General features: G+C 34.8%; 1 protein-coding gene across 5 annotated transcripts in view; it reads left to right on the forward strand.

Moving 5' to 3' along the window:
* Positions 1–25,025, forward strand: part of LOC115215375 — a 215,303-nt gene that overhangs the window by 142,970 nt on the left and 47,308 nt on the right. For all 5 annotated transcript variants that reach the window (XM_036505988.1, XM_036505985.1, XM_029784532.2 and 2 more), the window contains one exon: positions 14,672–14,710. In XM_036505988.1, the coding sequence (XP_036361881.1) occupies positions 14,684–14,710 (27 nt within the window). In that variant the 5' untranslated portion in view covers positions 14,672–14,683. The remainder of the gene's footprint in view (positions 1–14,671; positions 14,711–25,025) is intronic.

The following is a 25,025-nucleotide window of genomic DNA, read 5'->3' on the forward strand; positions in this document are numbered from 1 at the left end:
GTCCCTTTTCCCAGAGGGTTATAAATAATTTAACCCACTTGATGTCAAATCTGCCTGAAGCTACATCAAGTTCTAAAATATGAAATCTTGTTGTGAAATGTTTGTCTAAACTGAAACCTTCCACTGTAATTTTATCTAAAAACCAATTGCTAAGACAGGTTCTTAGCATCATCTTAATTTTAAAATGCTAAGTCTGGAGCGAAATACTTCCACATTCTTGATAAACTCTCAAAAGTAATTAAAATATTTAGATGCTGCGTATATCATTAAAACATGACCTTGAAAGGGTCTGTGAGATGATTCTCTGAGATGAAAAAAGCATAATTCAATTTTCTTCCACCCCAAATCTGACATGCTTTAGAAATACAGAGAATGAGTTGTGTAATGTCTGAGGTTGTATATATTTCAGAGAGTAAAAAATAGTAAATCTGCACTTATTAGGTTTCCTTATATCTTTTATCTTTCACTTGTTTCATTCATTCATTTAACTGGCCATGCTGGAGCGCCAACGCCAGTACTTTTTTTTAAAACTTGGTACTCATTCTATCAGCCTCTTTTGACAAACTGCTAAGTTATGAGGATGTAAACAAACCAACACTTGTCAAATGGTGATGAGGACAAGTTCAAGGAGGGAGTAAGTCAATTACATTGATCCCAGTACTTAGTTGGTACTTATTTTATTGACCCCTGGGAGGATGAAAGGCAAAGTCAACCACGACAGAATTTGAACTCAGAACGTAAGGGCGGATGAAATGCTGCTAAGCATTTTGCTTGGCAACCTAATGATTCAACCAGCTTGGTGCCTTACCTTTTAGAATGAAATATAAGAAATTACATTAAAAAAAAATAATAAAATTGGTGTATTGAAAGAAGTACAGGCAATTCTTTGCACATAAATTTCAAGAAAAGAAATCTTATATGGATCCTCAAGGGTTGTATGGACCCTGGTTGAGAACCACTGGGTTAAACATAAAACTATGTTAAGGGTTTGATTTGCATTTCTATTTATTCATGGGAAAACAAACCCTGACAAGAAATGGTGTATCTCTTGAACTAATAGGTAAGATTTGCTGGAATCCTACTCCACGTTTGTTCTCATGAAGCTCTACCAGCTGTTTATTTACTCAGGGTGCCTATATCATTATTGTTGTTGTTTAACTCTAAGGCACCCTTGGTAGAGAATGTTTATGATTAAAGACATTCCAACTAAAATCACCATCTTTTTCTAGAGGCATAAAGGCATCTGTAACTACATTATGCATATGACTTTCCTACTTAGTAAAATATTAAGTGTTATATGAGGGAGCTTTGGCTGCTATTCTATTTTAAGCATATTAAGTAACCATATAGGTGATTCCTCTTTAACTTGCACATAGTAGCTACTCTTGTAGATGATAATCCTTATTTGAATCTTTACTGCTGCTGTCGGCAACATTCTGTCTAGCTGTATAATTTAACTTCCAGACCTTCATTTTCTTTAGTCTTTGTATTGTCTGTTTGCACAGAAGTTTTTAAAAAATGCTTATTTCATATAGAATAATAGTGCATTAACCCTTTTATTACCAGCCAGCTTTGAGACCAATGTCAAATCTGAAATCTGATTATAATGTTCAGGTTTAAACAGAGATAATACGTCCAAATTGCTCATATTTATATAGACATAAAATTGCTATGCAGCATAAAAACACTGCCAGATGTTTGAATTAATAACGAGGCTAGCTTGTACAATAAAAACAATTTTTATCTCACACTCTTCACAAGTAAATTATTAAATAGAATAAAGTTGATATTTCGGTAATGCAATACCCTATTCAAAGCTTGCAATACCCTATCTTGGTTGTACAGTACTCTATTCAAAATAATAACACCAACAGAGAAATTAAATGAAGTGGGGTATTGGATGTTCTCAAACTGGGAGCAGCTAATATCCCAATGCATTTTGTTTGTTTCTTATCATTTTCCATGCTTTGTGTATTGTAATACTGATACATCAGTGTCATGCTGTTTTACAGTTTATTTAGGAATATATTAAGATAAATTGCTTTTTAATATGTTGCATCCTTTTCTTATGTATTCATTTGTTTATATTTAAATTAAAATCTCTATAAAATCTCATGACATGAGTAATACCAGGAGATTTCAGTTGCAAAGTAAACCAACAAAGGAGTATGTCAATGAGATATCTACATCAGTGGTTCTCAACCCAAGTCCATATAGCACTTGGGGGTCCATAGAAGATTTTGTTATTAAAGTTTATGAGCAATAAATTAGTTATACTTTTACAATACACAAAGTATTTTCACAATTTTCTTATATACAATTCCTCATATTCAATTATAAAAATATAGGACTTTTTTTTTAACAGGGGGATTCAGTAGAGTGAAAAGAGAATCAGTGGTGTCCATAGGCAAAATGTGGTTGAGAACCACTTATTTACATGGTCAATAACACTACTAATAATAGCAGTCAAATCTCTTTAGAGTGGACCCACTGGATAATGTAGTCCTAGATATACACTGAAGTCAATGAGATATCTTCTACATGGTCTCTAAAACTGTTAGAAATAGCAGTCAAGTCTCTTTTGGAAGGACATGTTGGATAATGTAGTCTTAGATATACACTACCTCATGAAAGAGATGGTCAAGGCTGAAAGAACATTGATTGTTGGTCTGCTGAATCACAGCTGATCTGGTATTAACCCTTTCGTTACTGTATTTATTTTGAGATGCTCTGTGTTTCTTTCAATTATTTTAAAATATAACAAAGAATTTAGTAAAATAACTTAGTTATCATTCAGCTAGTGTTAGGAACATAAATTGTGACTAAGGTTTGGTGGAAGATTTCAATTCAAAACTTATGAAAACAAGACATTTGTACTACAGAGCCAGAGCCGGTTTCAGCCGGGTTAGTAACAAAAAGGTTAAAGAAGCACCAATGTTTTAAATTTCAGATATTGTTTTTACTAAACCTCTCAAAATATTTTATGACATAGAAAGTTAATTGAAACACATAGTCTATTTATTGTGTGTGTTTGTTTCATGAAAGGGTTGAAGAGTTCGAGCATGGCTGTGTGGTTAAGAAGCTCTCTTTGTAACCATGTGGCTCTGGGTTCGACCCTATTGCGAGGCATCTTGGACAAGTGCCTTTTACAATAGCCCTGGACCTACGAATGCTTTGTGAGTAAATTTTGTGGGTGGAAACTGTGTGGAAGTCTGTTGTGTGTGTTTTTGTGTTTGCCCCATCTCTAATGCTTGACTATTGGTGTTGGTTTGTTTATGTCCCTGTAGTTTAGCAGTTTGGCAAAAGAAACTGATACAATAAGTATCAACTTAATAAGTATTGGAATTGATTTGTTTGATTAAATATTTCAAGGTAGTGTCCCAGGATGGCTGATATCTAATAACTGAAACAAGTAAAAGATTCCTCTAAACCTAGACAAGTTCAGTTAAGAGTTCTATTGATTTGAAATATGGAGAACTTATTTTCAAAACCTTCATATTCTGAAGAATAATAACCTGCATAAATCAAACTGTCACATTAGATTTGAAGGTGGTTTTGTTAGAAAAATGGTGAATCAATAAAGATACCTATTTTAAAAAAAAATTGTCAGATTCAACCATGAAGCAAACTAAGTATCCACTATGTTGGTAAATTGTTTGGCTTTAAAGAATAAACAAAATGAAAATATTGAAATACTTCATGATTTTGAGAAAAGTTACAGAGCAGAAAACAGTTATAGAGTAGAAATAAGTAGAAAACAGCATTGTTCTAGTTTTGAATGTATTTTCCTGAGAGGAGGAGGAATAATAATAATAAGAATACTTGAAATTTTGATTCAAGGCTAGCAGTTTTCAGGTTTTATCAACCCTGAAAGGATGAAAGGTGAAGTCAACCATGACAGAATTTGAGCTAAGAATATGAAGACATGAAATGCCACTAAGCATTTTGTCCTGCATGCTAACAATTCTGTCAGCTTGTTGCCTTAACCCTTTAGCATTCAGAGTAAGTTATCAAATGTAATGTTCATGTATCCATATTTTAAAAAATTAATCACATATTATCTTGTAGCTTCAAGATTTTAAAGATGTAATCATTTAATTTTAGAATGACATTGTAGGGTAGGTGGAAGAGACTGGATCTGGCCAGTTTGAACATAAAACAGATAGACCATTTGGGCTGGATATGGCCGGTTTAAATGTTAAAGGGTTAATAATAATAATGGTAATCATTTCTAATACAGGCGCAAAGCCTGAAGTTAGGGTAGGGCGGGGATGGGGTAAGTCAATTACATTGACCCCAGTGCTCAACTGGTACTTATTTTATCAATTTCAAAAAGGATGAAAGGCAGAGTCGACCTTGACAGAATTTGAACTCAAGAGTGTTAAGATGGAAGAAATGTCACTAAACATTTTTGTTCTGCATACTAAAAGTTCGATCAACCCACCCCCTTAATAATTATAATCATAATAATTGTTCCTAACATTGGCATAATGCCAGGAATTTTACAAGAGGGGAGCAGTCAATTAAATCATCCCAGTAATTAACTGATACTTTATTCTACTGACTCTGGAAGCCTGAATGGCAAAGTAGACTGTGAAATTGGAATATAACATTGTAGAGTACATTGTCTGATGCTGTAACCATTCTGCTTCTACTAATAATTATTTTTTCGAAGTAGCAATTTGGCAGAGTTGCCAGAGCACTGTATAGAATACAGAGCAACATTTATTTTTATTCTCTGAGTTCAAACCCTTTCAAAGTCTACTTAGCTTTTTATTTTTACAAGGTCAGTGAAAAAGTAACAATTTTGGGCACTGGAATACTGGAACTGTTAATGGATTGGGCAAGATGCATTGCAGCATCTGTTTCAGCAATCTGCAATTCTAACAGTAATGCTTATAGTGACACAAGATATATTAGCCCATGTTGGTGACCTTTACTTTCAATAAAACGTCCATAAGACTGCAGCCGTCCTGGAACACTGCCTTGAAAAGTTTTTAGTTGAACAAACTGACCCCAGGACATATTTTTTAAGCCAAGTACTTATTTTATCGGTCTCTTTTGCTGAACTGCTAAGTTATGGGAGACGTAAACACATTAAGTGGTGATGGTGGGGACAAACACACACACACACACACACACACATACATACATACACACACAATGAGTTTCTTTCAGTTCCCATCTACCTAATCCATTCAAGGCTTCAGTTGGCCCGAGGCTATAGTAGAAGACACTTGTCCAAGTGCCATGCAGTGGGACTGAACCCAGAACCATGTGGTTGGGAAGCAAGCTTCTTACTACACAGGCACACAGAAACACACATTCATATATATATATATATGTACACATGTGTAGGATTCTGCTGAAGGATCTATTTCATCTTCACTAGATTGTTACTCAGCGGCATAGTGACAGGTAATGGCTAGTACATCTATATATCTGTATGTATGTGAAATTGTTAAACTAAAAACATGTTAAAAATCTGCAGACTCATTTTGATTATATCATGGCTTCAGCGCAAAACCTTTCGTTACAGTTTGCCTGAATTTAACATCTCTGCTTGTCTTTCACTCCCATTTTGTTGTTTTAGACTTCTATTAGCGTGACTGACGAGACACAGTAGAACTAACAAAACCTAAACTGATTTCAGAAAATAGAAAAAAAAAATGATATTACTGATGCTATAGGAAATATATATATGTGTGTGTATATATATATATATATATATATATATATATATATTATATATATATATATATATGTATGTGTGTGTGTATATGTGTATATGTATGTGTGTGTGTATATGTGTATATGTATGGTGTGTGTATATGTGTATATGTATGTGTGTGTGTATATGTGTATATGTATGTGTGTGTGTATATGTATGTGTGTGTGTATATGTGTATATGTATGTGTGTGTGTATATGTGTATATGTATGTGTGTGTGTATATGTGTATATGTATGTGTGTGTGTATATGTATGTGTATGTGTATATGTATGTATCTGTAAATGTAATATGTGACAATTATTCGGTAACCATGATAAAAATAACATATTACATTTACAGATAAATTCCTCTATTTACATAATATCGAGGTCTCTTTCATTCTTTTGTTGTCTTACCATTTTTATCAATAAATATATATATATATACATATATATATATTTATATATATGTTCACTAGAGAGGTTGTCGTGGCATTTTAAAGGTGAACTTTTTATTTAATTTATTGAAGGTAATCTATGTAGCATATATCTCTTTTACTCTTACTTGTTTCAGTCATTTGACTGTGGCCATGCTGGAGTACCGCCTTTAATCAAGCAAATCATTATGCATAGTTAATAATATCAGGGTAATAAAGATTTCTAAAATCTTTATTACCCTGATATTATTAATTATGTATAATGATTTCTGGAAAATTTGTTCGAAGAAATTGCCAGCATTGTCTTGCTGCCGACAAAAAACTGCACTTGCGCGTTGGATTTGAAAAATTTAAATGTGTAAATAAGAGGCACAGCTGGATTGGCCTCGTGGTTATATGTTTAATCTTGGCGTAGCTGTTGACGAAGACTTTGCCTGGCAAATTATTTTATTTTCTAAAAAAAGTCAGAAACCATGGTCCAGGAAATAGATGGTAAATGTTTTCATTTTTCATTCCCTTCAAGATTTTATTCCTAATTAGTGGTTTGGACTTTAGCTGTTCCTTCTAGCATAAGAGAGTCCTATGATGGAAACCTCTTAATGTGGTTAAATGTACACTGTATTTTATATATATGTGTGAAAGTATACTGTTCTATGAAGGTAAGATCAACAAAAAAGTACTCCATCTGGTGAAAGATAACTATTGTTTAATAAGCTCAGTATATATATATATTTCTATGAGCTACTAATAATTTTGTGGAATGAAAATTACTCAGACAGCATTTTGTAACATGTCTGGTGTCTTCAAGCAATCTTCAGGCTATGCAGCAATTTATGAGTTATAAAATCATCTTCAAATAGTTAATCTACTTTGGACTAAATATTCTTGCGCAAATTGATTTTATTCATAAAAGTACTGATCACTGACGATGCAAAGGTTTTTTTTTTTTATTTTTGTTATTATTTTACCTTTTCTCTTATATTTATGTATGTTTACCTGTTTGTATGCAATGATAAAAGTTTTCTCATTCTATACAAACAACCCATTCACCAAGACACTTTTAATACAAAAGTTTATATCTCTGAATGGTCATTAAATTATTATTATGGTTGTATGTAATGTTGACTAACAAATTAACACAATGCCCATTTTCTTTCTATGTAAAGGTTATCAAATATAACTTTTCATTTTTTTTAATGTTACCTTTTCAAGTTATCTTGAAGTAGAACAAACATTCTCTTGTATATTTGTGCCATGTAACTACTGTTGAGAAGCATAATTTTTATCTTATGCTAGATATTCAACAAATTTCATTTGTTCCTCTTTTACATTTGGTTTTCCATGCTAGCATGGGTTGGAGGATAATGGATGAATATATATATAATTGAAGGCACTGTTTTACAACGGAATGCCCTTACCCATTTTTCAAGTAAAGAACTTTTGATTCAACTCTGAAACCACATAGATTGGCTCTCTTGTGCAAAATTGCAGAGTGTTAACATTCACGTGTACTCAGAAATAAACACAGGTACACACATACATTCACATGTGCATGCACACTCACACACCTGCATGGGCATATATGCACATGTTCACATTCATGCAGACACACAGATATACAAACACACAGTGTGCACACACAAACATACAGCATGTTTGTGTATTTCTAATAGCAGCTATCCTCCTGTTTTAGATGTGTGAACAGTACTTTAGTGTGCTTTATATGGAGCCAGCAGCTGTTCAGAGCTAAGTTAATTTTTAGATCTGAAGAGAAGACCTAGTCTTTGATCTGTACTTTAGGCAATGCTGTGTGTGTGTCTATTACAGTAGTATTGGCACCAAGCAGTGATTAGGCATAAGCAAACTTTAGCTTAGTTAGAATATGTCTGTGACATATTTCAACTTCTAAAGGCAAATTCACTGCAGTTACTGTGAAGAAAAACATTCTCTTATGGTAAAAAGTGTTAAAAAACACCATATCTGTCCAATGCTGCCCCCTTTCAGATCCCCAGGCATATTTCTAGCTCTTTAGCCATTATCAGTGGGAAATACAGAAGAGCTGCAACTCTGGACAAACTTAAAGCTGTAGCTTTAGCTAAAACCCAGTCAACAACAGTGACTGATTTGTACCATTGGGCTGTCAGGTCAGAAAAAATTACAGTATCAGTGCCAAGAGTGTTTAGGCATAAGTGAACTTTAGGTTAGTTAATATATGTTTGTGACATATTTCAACTTTTAATGGCAAATTCACTATAGTTAACATGGATTCACTTGAGAGTGATGACTGTTTTGGTGAATGCTGTTTCTTCATTTAGTTTTTTAATAGGGATGTTATTGAATTCAAATTATGTGAAGGCGCATGGCTCAGAGGTTAGAGCATTGAGCTTACGATTGTGAGGTTGTGAGTTTGAAACCCGGACCGGGCTGCATGTTGTGTTCTTGAGCAAGACACTCTGTTTCACGTTGCTCCAGTTCACTCAGCTGTAGAAATGAGCTGTGACGTCACAGGTGCCAAGCTGTATCCGCTATTGTCCTTCCCTTGGATAACACTGGTGGCATGGAGAGAGGAGGCCAGTATGCATGGTGACTGCTGGTCTTCCATAAACAACCTTGCCCGGACTTGTGCCTGGGAGGGTAACTTTCTAGGTGCAATTCCACGGTCAGTCATGACCGAAGGGGAGTCTCAGTATTGAGTTCAAATTAAGTCTAGGAAAGAATTTTTAAGTTTGCAGTGATTATAAATTTCAGGTTAAATTCTATGAATATGCTGATTAGGGTTTTCTTGCAAATATTTAACATTATGGGAAACAATTAGATTATCATCTTTTATGATCCTATGCTGGGTACTTTGATTTTTTTTTTTTGCATGGTGTTCGTATTGTGTGCATAGGCTTACTAGTTTGTAGACTTCTGCAACATCAAAACTTCCCATGAATACATCATAATACACCAGAGAGCACTAATTTCCATGTTATACGTATGCATGTACACACAGTATATATTTTGTTGTACTGAATTGTGTGTGAAAGAGTGATAGAGAGAGAGAGAGAGAAAAAGAGAGCAAGACAGAAGGGGAGTGAGAGAAAGATATATAGATAAAACAAAAGGAAAAAATAAAAATCATACTTTATGCCATGACTGCTTCCAGCTACCAATATTTCCAATGTTGTTACCTTGGCAACAGAAGCTAGCAGTTCACAGTTACTATGACTACTGCATGCTGCTTCAGAAACAGGGCATATTCAGCATACACACTAATGAACTTTTAAGCACACTGTCCTGCTACTGCCTTATAGATGTCACTCTTGAGATTATGATAGTGATTTAATGGCTGTGATAATGGTGGTGGTGCCGGTGATGCTGGTGTTTACAATGTTTGCTGATAAAAATGTTAGTCACACTGAAAGTAATTTAGTTGTTGTTTAACCCTAGGTCAGCTCTGATCAAACAGGCATATCATGATTAGGGATATTCAAGCTCTTTTACTCTTTACTCTTTTACTTGTTTCAGTCACTTGACTGCAGCCATGCTGGAGCACCGCCTTTAATCGAGCAACTCGACCCCGGGACTTATTCTTTTGTAAGCCCAGTACTTATTCTATCGGTCTCTTTTGCCAAACCGCTAAGTAACGGGGACATAAACACACCAGCATCAGTTGTCAAGCAATGCTAGGGGGACACACACAGACACACAAACACACACACACACACATATATATATATATATATATATATATATATATTATATATATATATATATACACATATATACATATATACGACGGGCTTCTTTTAATTTCCGTCTACCAAATCCACTCACAAGGCTTTGGTCGGCCCGAGGCTATAGTAGAAGACACTTGCCCAAGGTGCTACGCAGTGGGGCTGAATCCGGAACCATGTGGTTGGTAAGCAAGCTACTTACCACACAGCCACTCCTGCGCTGTAACCGTCCCTTTTTTTTTTCTTGTGTGCATGGAACCCAGGACTATGTTATCCAGTGTGGTCTTTTCTAAGATGGTGGGGGTTATGATTTGAAGGGTATTGTGGAGCAAATTGAGTGACTACATAAGGGCCTCATTCACAGACTCTTGGCAGTTGAGTAGTAATGATGTTGATGGGGATGTTGAAGGATGATGTAGTGGTGGTGGTGGTGGTGGTGGAGATAGTGATGGATGGCATTGGTATTATGTTGGTAGTTACGTTTGTGATGTGATAAAGATAATAGACAAACATGGTTTGGTGGTGATGACAATTATGATGGTGGTAGGAGTTGTCGACAGTACTGGTTGTAGTAATCTAACTGATGTCTTTTTCCCCATCCCCTGTTTGATGTGGAAATGATTGTGTTGTTGAGTGACGGTGGGTGGTGCTCTTGGGTGAAGGTGTTGAGTAGCAGTAGTGGTGGTGGTGGTGGTGGTGATATTCTCGAGTGATGTGATGGTGTAGTTGTTGAGTTATGGTTGGTGGCAGTAGGGTTATCGAGTTGTGATGGGCTTTTCTTGATTATGAGTATTGACTATGTTGCTGAGTACTCAATACAAAATATTTTCAGTCCAAGATCAGAGGATTACATGGCTACTTGTTATGAACACAGAACTCACCATTTATCAGTTTTCCTTGGCTGAAAAACAGGTTCAGCTCTCTTTTTGGGGCAGTTGGTTATCAATAGAGCGAGAAAGCTGTAAAACTACTTGTTCCAATAAAATGAAAATATTCAAGTATGCAGAAACCATTCCAGTTATGCTAACATGAAAAAAAATTAATGTAAAACTATGAAATAAAAGATAGTGACACACACTAAATTTTTTCCAATTATCTTTAAGCATCCATTTTATCAAAGTTTCTATCATTCTTGGTGAAAAAAGTTTACATTTATCTAATTTTTTTTTATCATTTTCTGCATTCTACTTATAAAAAAATTTCATAAATCTCTCTTCACTATTATAATTCACAAGATAGCATCCAACTCAGCTTTTAAAAAATTTAAAGCACACATTTTTGCTTCATAAAATTTTTATCAGTTTTCTTATGCTTAAAATTATTATTTTTATATATATATATATATATATATATATATATATACCAGACAAAATCGACCATTTCCATATGTAGTGCTACACAAATATGTGTACTTTTGTCATTGTTATATGCAGGTAGCATGATAAGACATCATTAGCTGCAAATAGATTAAAGGCATTGTATGTTTAACCAATCATCAGTGTCACTTGAGGCAGTCACCCATAGCAAGTGAGGTAAGAACAATCCCATGGGATGAGGATAATAACAGCTTACCATCTTCAACCATTATGAAAATACCAGCAAGTAAAAGTCTATATAATCTGGTGAAGTATAAATGTCTTAATTGGGTGACATTCAAGACACTCAACCAATGGAAATGCAGCTCCCTGTGTGGTTTGTGGCACAGTCACAAACTATGGAGCAGTTTTTGAGGTGACCTCCATGAGGGCATGGGTCGGAAGGATTTTCACAATCTAAATCGGTTTTTGGTTGGAGTTACTTCCCTCTTTTGTGGACCATACCTCTTGTTTGTTTTTATTTCTAAGGCTGGATGTCCTTCCTAATAACAACTGCTTTGCAGTGTACACTGGGCACTTTATTTTTTTTCCTTTTTTGCACAAGCACTAAAGAGATTTCCCTGCCCTCAACGGGACATGACAAGAAGGTTCTCTCAAACCTTATGATATTTGTGTACATCCAACCATTTTAGAGAGTACTTGAAAATGGTTGGCACACATTGTCTTCTGGTACAAACATTGTAGTTGTTGTTGTATTACAAGTCCTGGCCAAGACAAGACCAAGAATCCTCTTCATACTATGGTGCTTCTCTTCATTCATCTACTACTACATAGAATGCATAAGATGCACTTTCTGACAGCAGTGCACTTAGAATGCACAAGATGCACTTTATTGTGACAGCAACACACTAGTTTAATTATATAATATTTAATATTTTTATGATTGATTAACAGAATTGATAACCTTAATGATATTAAAAACATTAATGATATCTAGTTGCAGCAGTTGTGGATGTGCAAAATTGTTATGATTGAACAAAATACCATAACTCTTTAGCATTCACTTTACTCTGTCAAATGTCATACTTATTTACTCACATGGTTTTAAATTAATCATGCAGGAGTGGCTGTGTGGTAAGTAGCTTGTTTACCAACCACATACTTCTTGGTTCAGTCCCACCATGTGGCACCTTGGGCAAGTGTCTTCTACTATAGCCACGGGCTGACCAAAGCCTTGTGAGTGGATTTGGTAGACGGAAACTGAAAGAAGCCCATTGTATATATGTATGTATGTGTGTGTATATCTTTGTCTGTGTTTGTCCCCCCAACATTGCTTGACAACTGATGCTGGTGTGTTTACGTCCCCGTAACTTAGCGGTTCGGCAAAAGGGCCCGATAGAATAAGTACTAGGCTTACAAAGAATAAGTCCTGGGGTCGATTTGCTCGACTAAAGGTGGTGCTCCAGCATGGCCACAGTCAAATGACTGAAACAAGTAAAAGAGTAAAAGAGCTGATCTTGTAGCTTCAAGATTTTGATGTGATTGTTTAGCTTTAGAATGACATTGTGGGGTAGGTGTGAGAGGCTGGATTTGACTGGTTTGAACATAAAATTGGCAGAATATTTGGGTTTGGGTGGACATGGCCAGCTTACATGCTAAAGGATTTAATGACATAAAGATTCTTGAGTATTTTTTACATAACGACAGCAGTGGATAACGATGTATGTGACAGTAACAACATCTAGTTCTGGTATTAATGGATTAATTGGAATTTATAGTGTCAAACAAAGCACCTTAATGATATAAAAACCACTAATGGTTGTTAATGAGGCCATGGTAATGGTTATTACACATAATTGTTAATATTGAACTAAACACCTCAATGAGTCTTGGTTTCATCTTTTTATACTCTGAGCTTGAACTTTTATTGAAATTGACTCTCCCTTTCAATCCTCTTGCCATCAAGTACTGTAATCAATATTATGTATGTCATCAATTGAATTTGTTTGTGGTTTCATGTCTAGTATTTCATCATCATCATCATCATCATCGTTTAGCGTCTGTTTTCCATGCTAGCACTGGGGTCTGTGAAGCCAGAAGGCTTCATCAGGCCCAGTCAAATCTGGCAGTGTTTCTATGGCTGGATGCCCTTCCTAACGCCAACCACTCCGTGAGTGTAGTGGGTGCTTTTTACGTGCCACCCGCACAGGTGCCAGACAGAGCTGGCAAACGGCCACGAACGGATGGTGCTTTTTATGTGCCACCGGCACGAGGGCCAGGCAAGGCTGGCAACGGACACGAAACGGGGCGGTGCTGGCAACGGTCGCGAAACGGAAGGTTCTCTTACATGCCACCGGCACTGGTAACACATCTGCAATTTCCATTGATCGATATCCATTGATCAATTTCGATTCTGTTTCAGTAAAACAAAAACAGAAAGAAATGAATAGATTAAATAAATGTAAAACTGAATTAATATGCAGGATACGTACATACAGTGTGCACACACATACATACATACATACATACATACATATGTACATATGCATACACACATATATACATACATACACATGCAAACACACACATCCATACATACCCACACACATGCGCACAAACAAACAAAAGGCAACGCTGTGTAAATAACGGGACAGAATCAAAACTATTGAAACGGTTGCAAGACGCAACGAAAATTTTAGGAAAATAAAAATAAGAAAAAAGTGGAAATTTTACCGGTGAGTGTGTTATATTATAAGGCACAAAAAGAAAATGACTCTCCCCAGACACAACATAATATGCTTCAACACACAAACTCATATAAAGAATCTTGCAAACCAAATCCAAAAACGAAATGTATTAATTGTATATCCTGTACAGGCTCCCTTGGTCATATATACTATTGTGAGGTGGAAAATAACATAATATTGTTTAGATTCAGCCACAATTGAGCAAACCTATGAGCAAGGCATTCCAAGTAAGACCATCTTGTCCCCTAGAATTACATTATATAATATCCTTTATTATATGATAAGTAATTTTAGTGTGATTCAGTTCCTATTTCAGTTCCAAATAGGCCAAATGACCTACTAGAAATAGCAACTGAATGAAGTTACAATGTAGACCACCGGTACAACATGGGTACTCAGAGTTGTTGTGATAAGTTAAATTGGGAAAATGTGTGTGTGTGTGTGTGTATGTATGTATATATATATATATATATATATATATATATATATATATTATGATTTATATGTATGTATGTATGTATGTATGCACAAACAAATTTTGTGTGTTTATATGAAATTGAGGAAAAATGTAAAATATAGGGCATTGTATATTCTGTATCTTAGAAGCCTCTAATGTACAGGCATGTGTTTGTGTGTATTGAACATAATTTACTTTTGTTTTGCATGGAATTGAATATATAATTCATACCAAAACTATATCATGCTATATATCTTAAGTGTTTCATTATTTATTTATTTCTAGGAATTGATAAGCATGGTTTGCCGATTCCGAACACTCAAGGTAAAATGTTCTATTTTTTTCTATTTATCTTTCTCTTTTTTTTTCTTCCCTGTCTTCCCCTTTGTCAGCCATTCTCTCTCTCTCTCTCCCCCCTTTCTCTCTCTTTCTCTTTAGTAAGAAAAAATAGGTTGTATTAATTAACCAAGTCTGTTTAAATTGAAAGCAATGTGCAATCATCAAATTCTGACAAGGATGTAATGGCACCCCACCACATTTTTTTTTTGTTTTTAGGACACAAAAAATGTTGACGGTCAGTATAGACTGCAGCCATGCTGGAGTGTCAACTTGAAGTGTTTTAGTCAAGCATATCAACCCTAATACTTATTTTTTTCTTTTTTAGTTGAGTACTTATTTTATCAGTTTCTTATGCTGAACTGCTAAGTTACAGGAACATAAACAAAACAACATCAGTTGTTAAGCTGTTTGGAGTGGTGGGGACACATACACACACAAAATGGGTTTCCACACTGTTTCTGTGTGCTAAGTACACTCACCAAGCATTAGTCATGCTGGGGCTATAGTAGAAGACACTAGCCCAAGGTGCTGCACAATGAGGGTGAGCCCACAGCCATGTGCATTTGTGTGTGTATAGACTTAGTGACTGGATATAAAAAGCACTCATGTTGCCATGTTGGTTCTATTTACAAAGCACCCATGCTGGTGCCATGTATATAACACCTCTGTTAGTGTTACATAAAAAGCACTCAGTACACTCTGTAAAGTGGTTGGCATTACGAAGAGCATCCAGCCATAGAAACCATGCCAAAACTGACAACTGGAGCCTGGTGTAGCACTCCTGCTAGCCAGCTCCTGTCAAACTGTCCAACCCATGCCAGCCTGGAAAATGGATGTTAAATGATGATGTGAGGTTCAGTCTCTGAGGATATTAGTCCTTATACTAGTAGGTCTAACCCTTTTGTTACCAAATTTTTGTTGAATTACGCTACTTTTATTTAATTAAGTTTGAACAGAATAAAGAATTTGGTAAAATAACTTTCTTTTCAAGCTGGTGTTTGGAATTTAAATTAACTGAGATTTTGATGGCAAGTTTTAATTTAGATAATTTTAAAATAAGAAGTTTATATTATAGAACCAAAGGCCATTTCATCATCTGGTTTAACACCTTCATTGTTCCTGAAGTGGTTGAAGTGGTTGACATATTTCATTATCTTATTTGGCAGTACTTGGCCCTAGGATGCCTTTATCAGACTCCCTCCACTCTGTTACAGTCACTTGGGTCATGTTTCCAATCTAAGGATAACTTCCCTTCATCTTACCTATTTCTGAGTCCTTGACAAACATCAAGAGGACTGCCCTTCCTCTGCTAAAAAGACCACCAAAACCAAAGGATGATCTGTGGTTAGTTATGCTATTTCTCAAGACAACTGGTGAGAAAACAGTTTTATTAACTTTTTGTTGGGGATGGAGGTGGTTGAAAATATATACTCTAGCCTTTCATCACCTAACATAAAACTCTTCCCCTCTACTGTTGTCCCACTCAGTTGATGGGGATCTGAATCTTTCTTGTGAGCTAAGCACCCTGTACACTTTGTGAAGTGGTTGGCTTTAAGAAGGGTATTGAACCATACAAATCATACCAAAGCACACATTGGAGCAAAATGCAGTACTGAGACCTATTGGATCCTGTCAAATTGTCCAACCCATGCCAGTATAGAGGACAGATGATAAAAACCATGGTGATGATCATCATCATCCATTTTCCACACTGGCATAGATGGTTTGACTGGAGCTGGTAAGCTGGAAAGCTGCACCAAAGTCCAGTCTGTTTTGGCTTGGTTTCCACTGCTGGATGCCCTTCCTAATTCCGGCCACTCCACAGAGTGGACTGGGTGTCTTTAACATCTCAGTTGTCTTTTTACATGTCACTGGCACTGGCCATGACCACGATTTCACTTAGCTTGACGTATCTTCTCAAGCACAGCAAATTGCCAGAAGTCTCGGTCACTTGTCTCAGTGAGACTCAACAACTGAAGATCATATTTCACCATCTCATTCCATGTCTTCAGATTGTTGATTTTGTTCTTTATTAAAGCAGAAAGGTGGTGCCTTTCATCCTTTTGAAGTTGATAAATTGAGTACCAGTGAAATATTGGGGTCGATATAATTGACTAATTCCCTCCCACCAAATTTCAGGCCTTGTGCCTATAATAGAAAACATTATTATCATTATTAAGGCAGCGAGCTGGCAGAAACATTAATGCACTGCACGAAATGCATAGCAGTATTTTGCCCATTGCTACGTTCTGAGTTCAAATTTCGCTGAGGTCAACTTTGTCTTTCATCCTTTAAGGGTCGATAATTAAGTACCAGTTGAAGACTGGGATCGATGTAATTGACTACTCCCCTCCCCCCAAATTACTGTGCTTGTGGCAAAATTTGAAACCATTATTATTATTATTATTATTATTAGTAGTAGTAGTAGTAGTAGTAGTAAGGTCGTGAGCTGGCAGAAGCATTACTGTGCCAGGCAAAATTCTTAGTGGCATTTCTTCCAGTGCTTCACAGTCTGAGTTCAAGTGTCTTTTGTCTTTTCAGGGTCAATAAAATAAGTACCAGTTATGTAATGGGGATGGGGTTCAATGCAATAGACTTAGCTTGTTCATCAAAATTGATTTCCTTGTGTCAAGATCAGAAAGTATTATTATCATTATTATTATTAGTTGTATTAAGGCAGTAGATTATTATGATCATGAGAGCATCTGACAAAATGTCTAACTGTCTTTAGTTACAACTTTTTATGTTCTGAGTTCAACTCCTGCCAAAGCCAACAGATTGCCTTCCATTGTTTCGGGATTGATAAAATAAGTCAAATACTGGGGGTCAATGTAATCAACTGTTCTCCTCCCCTGAACTTTTAGGTTTGGTACTTAGGTTAAAAAGAATTATTTTAAGGGCTGTAGATTGGTAGTCACTAGAACATTGGAGAAAATGCCTCACGATATTTCTTCTAACTCTGTATGTTTTGAATTCAAATCCTGCTGAGGTTAACTTTTTGCTTTACATCTTTTTGGGATTGATAAAATAAAACACAAATACATGGGTAGCAACTGTTATTTCCTGTTTGTGTGCCTCTAGAAAGTATGTAAAAGGGCTAATCTCTCCTTCAAATTTTGCTTTTGTTACATTTATTCAAATCCCAACGAATCCCTCTCGACACATGGCTATGATGCTCCCCCACTACTCCTGCTCATGATCAGAGATGCATGTACTGTCAACCACTAAGGGACCTGCTCAAGTGGTTAAGGTCAAGCAACTGACAAGCAAATCTGTGGTACTGAGCTGAATATTTGCTATAACAATATTTCTGCTTCAGCAACTCAGCACTGAATCTGTCTGTCTGAAATGTGATGGAAAATAGGTCAGTCTCAAAATGTTGATGTTCAGGTCACAAAAGCAAAGTTTGAAGGAAACAGTAGTCATTTTGTTTAATTTCTAGATAGAAGCAAATAGAGAATAAAACTTTACTAACCAAAGACAAAAAAAAATATATAAAATTTTGTTACACTGTAATCAATTTAAGTCCCTCTTGTCAATGTAAAAATGCTGGCTTTGTGTCTAAATTAAGAATAGTTATCATTATTGGTAGTAATGTGTTAAGTTAGTAGTTTGACAAACTTGTTAGAGTATGAAATAACATGTTTTATGGTATTTTGTTATATCTCTTTATATTCTGAGTTCAAAGCCTGCTAAGGTCAACACTTCGGCTTTCATTCTATTGGGGTTCATAAAGTAGAAGTGCTGGAATCAATTGTTGACTAACCTTTTCCAACACGATTGCTAGTCTTGTACTTGAATTAGAAATTATTATTGTTGTTGTTATTATACTAGTGAACTATTATGACAGCTTTATTAAACCATTACATTCTGTAAGCCACAATCCAGCATGGCACTGCATTTGTCTGTCAGCCCTATATTGCATGAAACTGCATGAATTGTATGCAAGCCATTAATCATGGTCAGGGATTTCACTTGCTGTCTACTTGTGCAGTAGCAGGTTACCACATATCAACCTTGTGCACATTTGTTTTAAATGAAGTTAGGAACTCTCTAAGGAAGAAATCTCTTCCTCTTTCATATATTTAACATCTCAAACGTTATTTACATCAACCCGTGTTGCTGAGTTTCTATGATTTTCTCAAAAATTTTCTTTGAAAATTGGCCGCTAATCATTTTCTGAGCAACACTGTTTTCAATGAGGCCAAATGTAATGCTTATTTATTCACATTCTTTTGAATTAATCAAGCATTATCCTGTAGCTTCAAATTTTTGATGATAGCATCATTTACTTTTAGAATGACATTATAAGATAGGTGTGAGAGGCTGGATTTGGTTTCTTCAAACATAAAACAGAAAGACTATTTGAATTAGATATCGTTGGATTAAATGCTGAATGTTAATCAATTAATTAATAGCAGATAAGGTTGTTGACTTTGGAAATGGTAATCAGAATATTTTTTTCCTTCCATGTACACAAGTGTTTGCTTTGACTTTGATCTATATGGTTTTGTATCAAGTGACTCAAATGAAATATTACCTGGACACTGGACGTTTTGCAGGTGTTGTTGTTGTTCAGGACACAACATGAAGCCTGTTGAATGTCCCTCACCATTTTTTTTTTCATTGTGTTTTCATTGGTATGCTTGTCCAACAAACTAATTTTTATATAGAACAAAAGAGAAAGGTCAACTTTGTTTCTACATGCATTGAAATTCATAGCATACTTGAGTATATTGTTTCTGATGATGGTAGCAGCTTACCTGTAAATTTCATAAGGATTAAACTGTAAAAATGTCAGGGAAAATTTTTTTTTTTTTTGTGAGATTTTTATGTCCAAAGCTATTACTAATTTAATTCATTGCTATCCTTTTTATCTATTTTTAAGTGCATCAGCTTTTTAATTACTATTAACAACCACACATGTACAACATTGTTTTGAGTAGAACTGACTATTTATATTATTAAATTTAATCTTTTTCTCAATACTGCCACTTTTTATAATCTGACCCTAAGAAAAGATGCTTTGAAGCATTTGCATAGACAAGTCCATTTTTTGGCATTTTCTGTTCAATCATTGCAGGACTGAACTTTTGATTCAAAAAATTTTCAGCAGGATATTAAAAGTTAATTAGAAAGTATGCTGCATTAATTTAAGATGACCTTTGATAAATTTCTTACCTGAAGATTTTACATTTTGTATTTACTGGCAAAATATTACACTTTAATTTTAACCAAAAGGTTGAGATCAATAATTTGTTAATGTAATAGTCTGTGACATCTGCTAAAGATGGTATCTCACAATGGTATACAAACACAATGGTATACAAAAATCTGTCATCAAAATGACAGATTTTTAGTTATACATTATTTGCTGGTCTACTAAATCATTTATTGATAGCTGTAAAGATTTAACTAAAATGATTAAACTATAGGAGTATTACAATAATATTTACAAAACAGTGAAAAATTTACATGTGATTATCCTTTTTCCAGACCTTTTATTACAATATTCATAGAAAAATTGTGAGTTCTTAAAGATTTCATTGTTTTTCTGTTATTTATCAGTTTATTGACAGTATTCCTAATTCTCATTATGCTTCAAACAACACAAAGCTAATTTCTTTCTTTAGCCCACTCTTATTTTAATTCTCTCACTCACTCACTCTTCATTTGTTTGCCAGTTAGCACAGTGTGATAAACACCATGTTCTTTCACATACTTTCATTTTACTTCTATGGTCACTCCTTCACTCTTCTGTTTGTTTGACAGCTTTCTATGTCCACACTACATCTTTACTACGTCAACAAATGAACACATATTGCTAATTACTTGGGTGATTACTTTTTAAACTTAAAAATTGCTTGATTTTAATTTTATTTTCATACTTTTTAACCTTTAGGGAGTTCGCTCTAGTTTTGATTACTTAACAATATATGAGTATTATCAAACCAGTTAAAAAAAGAAGAAAAAAACCATCATGGAGATTTATTATAATACAATATGGTACATTGCTTTGTATTTGTAGGCCCAAAATTCCTGTCTTTTGCAAGGATTTTTTTCAGCATCAAAAAACTGCATTCAACAGCAGCTGATGTTGCTTGGCATTGTATAGGATCTGCACTATCCATGGGTGAAAGTTTGGGGTTCATTAGTTGAATTTTTGAATTGATTTGTTTTTTTTTCTATTTAATCAAAAATCTATGTAACTCATGGTGCAACATGAGTCTTCATTGAATTTCAATTCTTTAGAGGTTTTGTAAGCATTGTAGATGGGGAATGTTGTTGATTCAGCTTTCAAAATCAACTCTTTCAACTACAGATAGTTTGAACAGATTTGGGTGAGATTAATCCTGATTTCACAATGTCTTTCACTCTCTTCACCAAAATGCCTTCATCTTCAAATCTCTCTGCAATTTTTGTAACTTCTGCAAGGTTCTTGGCATAGTAATTGCAGGCATCCAACCCGCTCCACCACCTGGTCACAATTGGCTGAGTGGGGTATCCAATTGTTTTGAATTGCTCGTGTTGGTAATTTTTTCTTTTTTAAAGTGCAGCCTTGATGGTGGCAACCAAACAATGAACTGCTGGATAGAAAACCTTTATTTTTAGATCACCATTATGCAGTAGGTGGGAGAAGCTAGTTATATGGAAGAGCTTTGGATACATAACTTGCAATGTTTCTCCAGGAGCTACCATTTACCAACTAGCATCAGACAATAAGAGAAAATTTTCCCTTAGGGAACCATTGATGATCTGGGCAATGACTGCAGCAGTTAGAGCTGATTGAAGTAGCAAACATTCTATTAAGAACAGTTTTATAAGGATTTTTAACTGAACCAATAAGTATATCCACAATTGTTTGTCTTCAATCTGACTTTCATCATACATTTTGATCACTCAGGAATCTCTTGCAATTTTCAACTGTGTTTGCACTATGCATATCAACATATTTTCAGCATGTAGATTGAGATGTCAGTGACTTATTGATAGAATCAAAGAGGCTTCTTCAAACTTGGATTAGTGAGCTTGTGCAAAAGAATGTCAACCTCAACAAATGCTTTGGTCACCATTGCATCCAAAGATCTTTCGTTTTCAGTAAATTCAAACAATTTCATCAGTGGCTGTTCAATTTTAGTAGTCTTTTAAAGATAGTTTTGATGTTTTTTGCTCATTCTATGTGACTCAACAAAATGCTTTTTGTTGCATTTGACATCAGTGAGGCACAGTATGTTGTATGACTGGTTATTGTGAGCCAATACAAATTCTTTTGAAACTTTTTCTGTAAATTCAAGGGTTTTTACCTTCGGACTTGTTTTTGGCTTTTGTATTTGAGTCAAAGAATAAGAAAATTATAATAATCAGAATTAAAATTACTTGAAAATAGAAAAAGCAGCTCAATAAGACAATAACAAAAGAACTGTACAATCAACTTCAAAAAGATCTAGCATCATAACAGTGAAAAAAAAAAATGATTAAATTCAATTAACTTCAGATAAAAATTTGCATTATAGTTTAACAAATTTAAACAATACATAAAAAATATATATTGAAATATTATTGAGAAACCGCTGGCATACTGTACATTTATACATAGTGAAATGAATAGTAAGGAAAAGTTAGTTCCAATGGGAAATTTAAAATTCCTTAATAACAGTTGCAAAGAATTAAAACCTTAAGTAAATACAATTAAAATTGGATGGTAATAAATAATTCTTTAAGAGGCCTGTTTCATGAATCAGAAAAAAATGCAAATAATCAATATTAGTATTTGGTATCGATCACCAATTACTAATATTGGTAAGATTACCTAGAAGTTGGAAATTTGTCTTAAAGAAAATCTATACAGACATGCTAGATTTTTTGTTTGTGTTCAGATGACAGGATACACATGGTGTTGAATAATTTTCAACATTGAAGGGTAGGGAAAGCCATTGAGAATGCTAAAAATAGCTCCAAAGTGGTAGTCCAATACAGCAACTCTACTAAAAACTAGCAGAAATATCAAATTTAGGTTTAATCAGTACATATAAATATATATGAAATGAATTTGTTTATTCTTTTTAGTATCTAATAAAAAATGTTCTTTTTTCTTTTTGGTAAAATTTCATTTTTTAAACTTTATTGCATGATTTTAACTTTATTTAATTTAATAAGTGATTAATTACTATGATGAATTGTAAAAAGAGTTTATCATCTTTGGTTTTAACCTTGAAATGAATGTTTTTATGAATTTTAACTATTTGGCAAAAAAAAAACTGTATGGATTATCTTCTGTATGTATCAAGTCTTTCTACAAAGGACAATCGAATAATTGACTAACCAGTAGGTAACTCATGGTTTGGACTGTTTCACACTTACAGACAAAGGATTCTACATTATGATTCCTTTTCACTTGGTACAAGTTTGGTTAAATTCAACTGGGATGCCATGAAAGAATCTCCACTTGCTTCATGTGCACTTCATGTTCTGTAACAAAATTTTCTGCTTGTTCCATCTTCATATCTGGCATTTCTACTTATGAGCCCCTTTATAGATACTATTTTATTTTGGTAGACCCCCTTAACCATTTGATGCTTAAAGACTAGTTCTACTGATACTTCATTCAAAATTCCTATTTCGTTTATCACACATTAACTTGTGCAGGTTGAACTATACAAAATGTTAGAGGAAGAAAATTAGCTGTTCCTTGCAATAAACACATCTAAAGCAAAAGTTTTTCATAGACCCTTAATTTACTACTGTGGATCTCCAACTTACTATTTTGCTTACGTGGATCCTCCAGAAGTCTTATGTGGACTCCGGTTGAGAACCACTGAATATTGACCAAAGACATACACGCTATGCAACATGCATACTACATGCACTTGGGTGATCCAACTGCATACTCACAACATGTGCATACTACATAACATGTATGTAATTTGCATGTAAACACTTCACCACACACACAAACTCACAAAATATATACACGGTTATAAGAACTCTTATTCCTCTTATGAACACAGCTCATTCTCTCTCTCTCTCTCTCTCTCTCTATATATATATATATATATATATATATATATGAGAGAGAGAGAGAGAGTTGGCATTAGGGAGGACATCCAGCTGTAGAAACAATGCCAGATCAGACTAGAGCCTGGTGCAGCCTCCTGGCTTCCTAGATCCCAGTCGAACTGTCCAACCAATACGAGCATGGAAAACAGACGTTAAATGATGATTGATATGTATATATATATATATATATATGTATATATATAATGTTCTGTGGGAAATGTAGGGGTGAATTTATTGTGAGTTTATGAATATATTCAGTTCACATACACACACAATCATCATCCTTTTAGTGCCTAATTTTCCATGCTTGCAAGGGTCAGACATAATTCATTGGGGGCAAATATTGTTTCGATGCTCTTCCTGACACACAATGGCCTTCTCCCGCTATGGGCAAGTGTCTTCTGTATCTTCAGGTCAACCAAAGCTTTGATAGTGGATTTCGTTGACAGTAACTGAATGTCCATTTTTTATGTGTGTGTGTTTTGTGTGTATTCTTGTTTTGACATGATGTGATGGTTGTAAGTGAGCATCACTGTTATATTAGTGATGGGATTTTTTTCTTTATTTTGTTTTCTTTTTCTCCATTCTTCCATGTAAAGCTTGTTTGACGATGGAGAAATATTGCTTGGTTGGGAAACAAGTAGGGTGTCTGACCATTGAAAATCTGCCTCAACATATTCTGCCTGACCATATTCTGCACTGTAGATGTTAAACAATGATGTTGATTTATATATATATATACATATATGTATATATACATATACAGGGTGCAGTGAATAAATTGTCGTCTAAATTACACAAAAATGAAAATAACATTGACATCTCATTTTAACAAATATATTTACCAAAATTACATAAAAATATCTTGAAATTCTAAAGAGCAAATTTATTCAATAAAATCACCATTGCCTTCAACCACTCTCTCCAGATGTCTTCGGAATCTGCAACCCTTCTGGACGGTCTCCTTGTTTAAGTTGGTGAATGCTGTTGTAATACTTACCTTCAGTTCATCTTTGGTGTTACAAGGAGTTTCGTTGGTCTCTCAATTAACTGCACCCAACACATAGTAATCAAGGGCATTGTAGTGTGGGGAGTTAGGTGGTCAGATGTCTGGGGTGATGTGGTCTAGGAAATTGTCTGACAGCCAAATTGGGTTCTTGTGCTTGTGTGGCATGGTGCAGAGTCCTGTTACCAGACACAGTCTTTCAGCAGCCACCCTCTAGACCCAGGGCAGCAATACTTC

This window comes from Octopus sinensis, linkage group LG9 (genome assembly GCF_006345805.1).
Source record: "Octopus sinensis linkage group LG9, ASM634580v1, whole genome shotgun sequence".
NCBI lineage: Eukaryota > Metazoa > Mollusca > Cephalopoda > Octopoda > Octopodidae > Octopus > Octopus sinensis.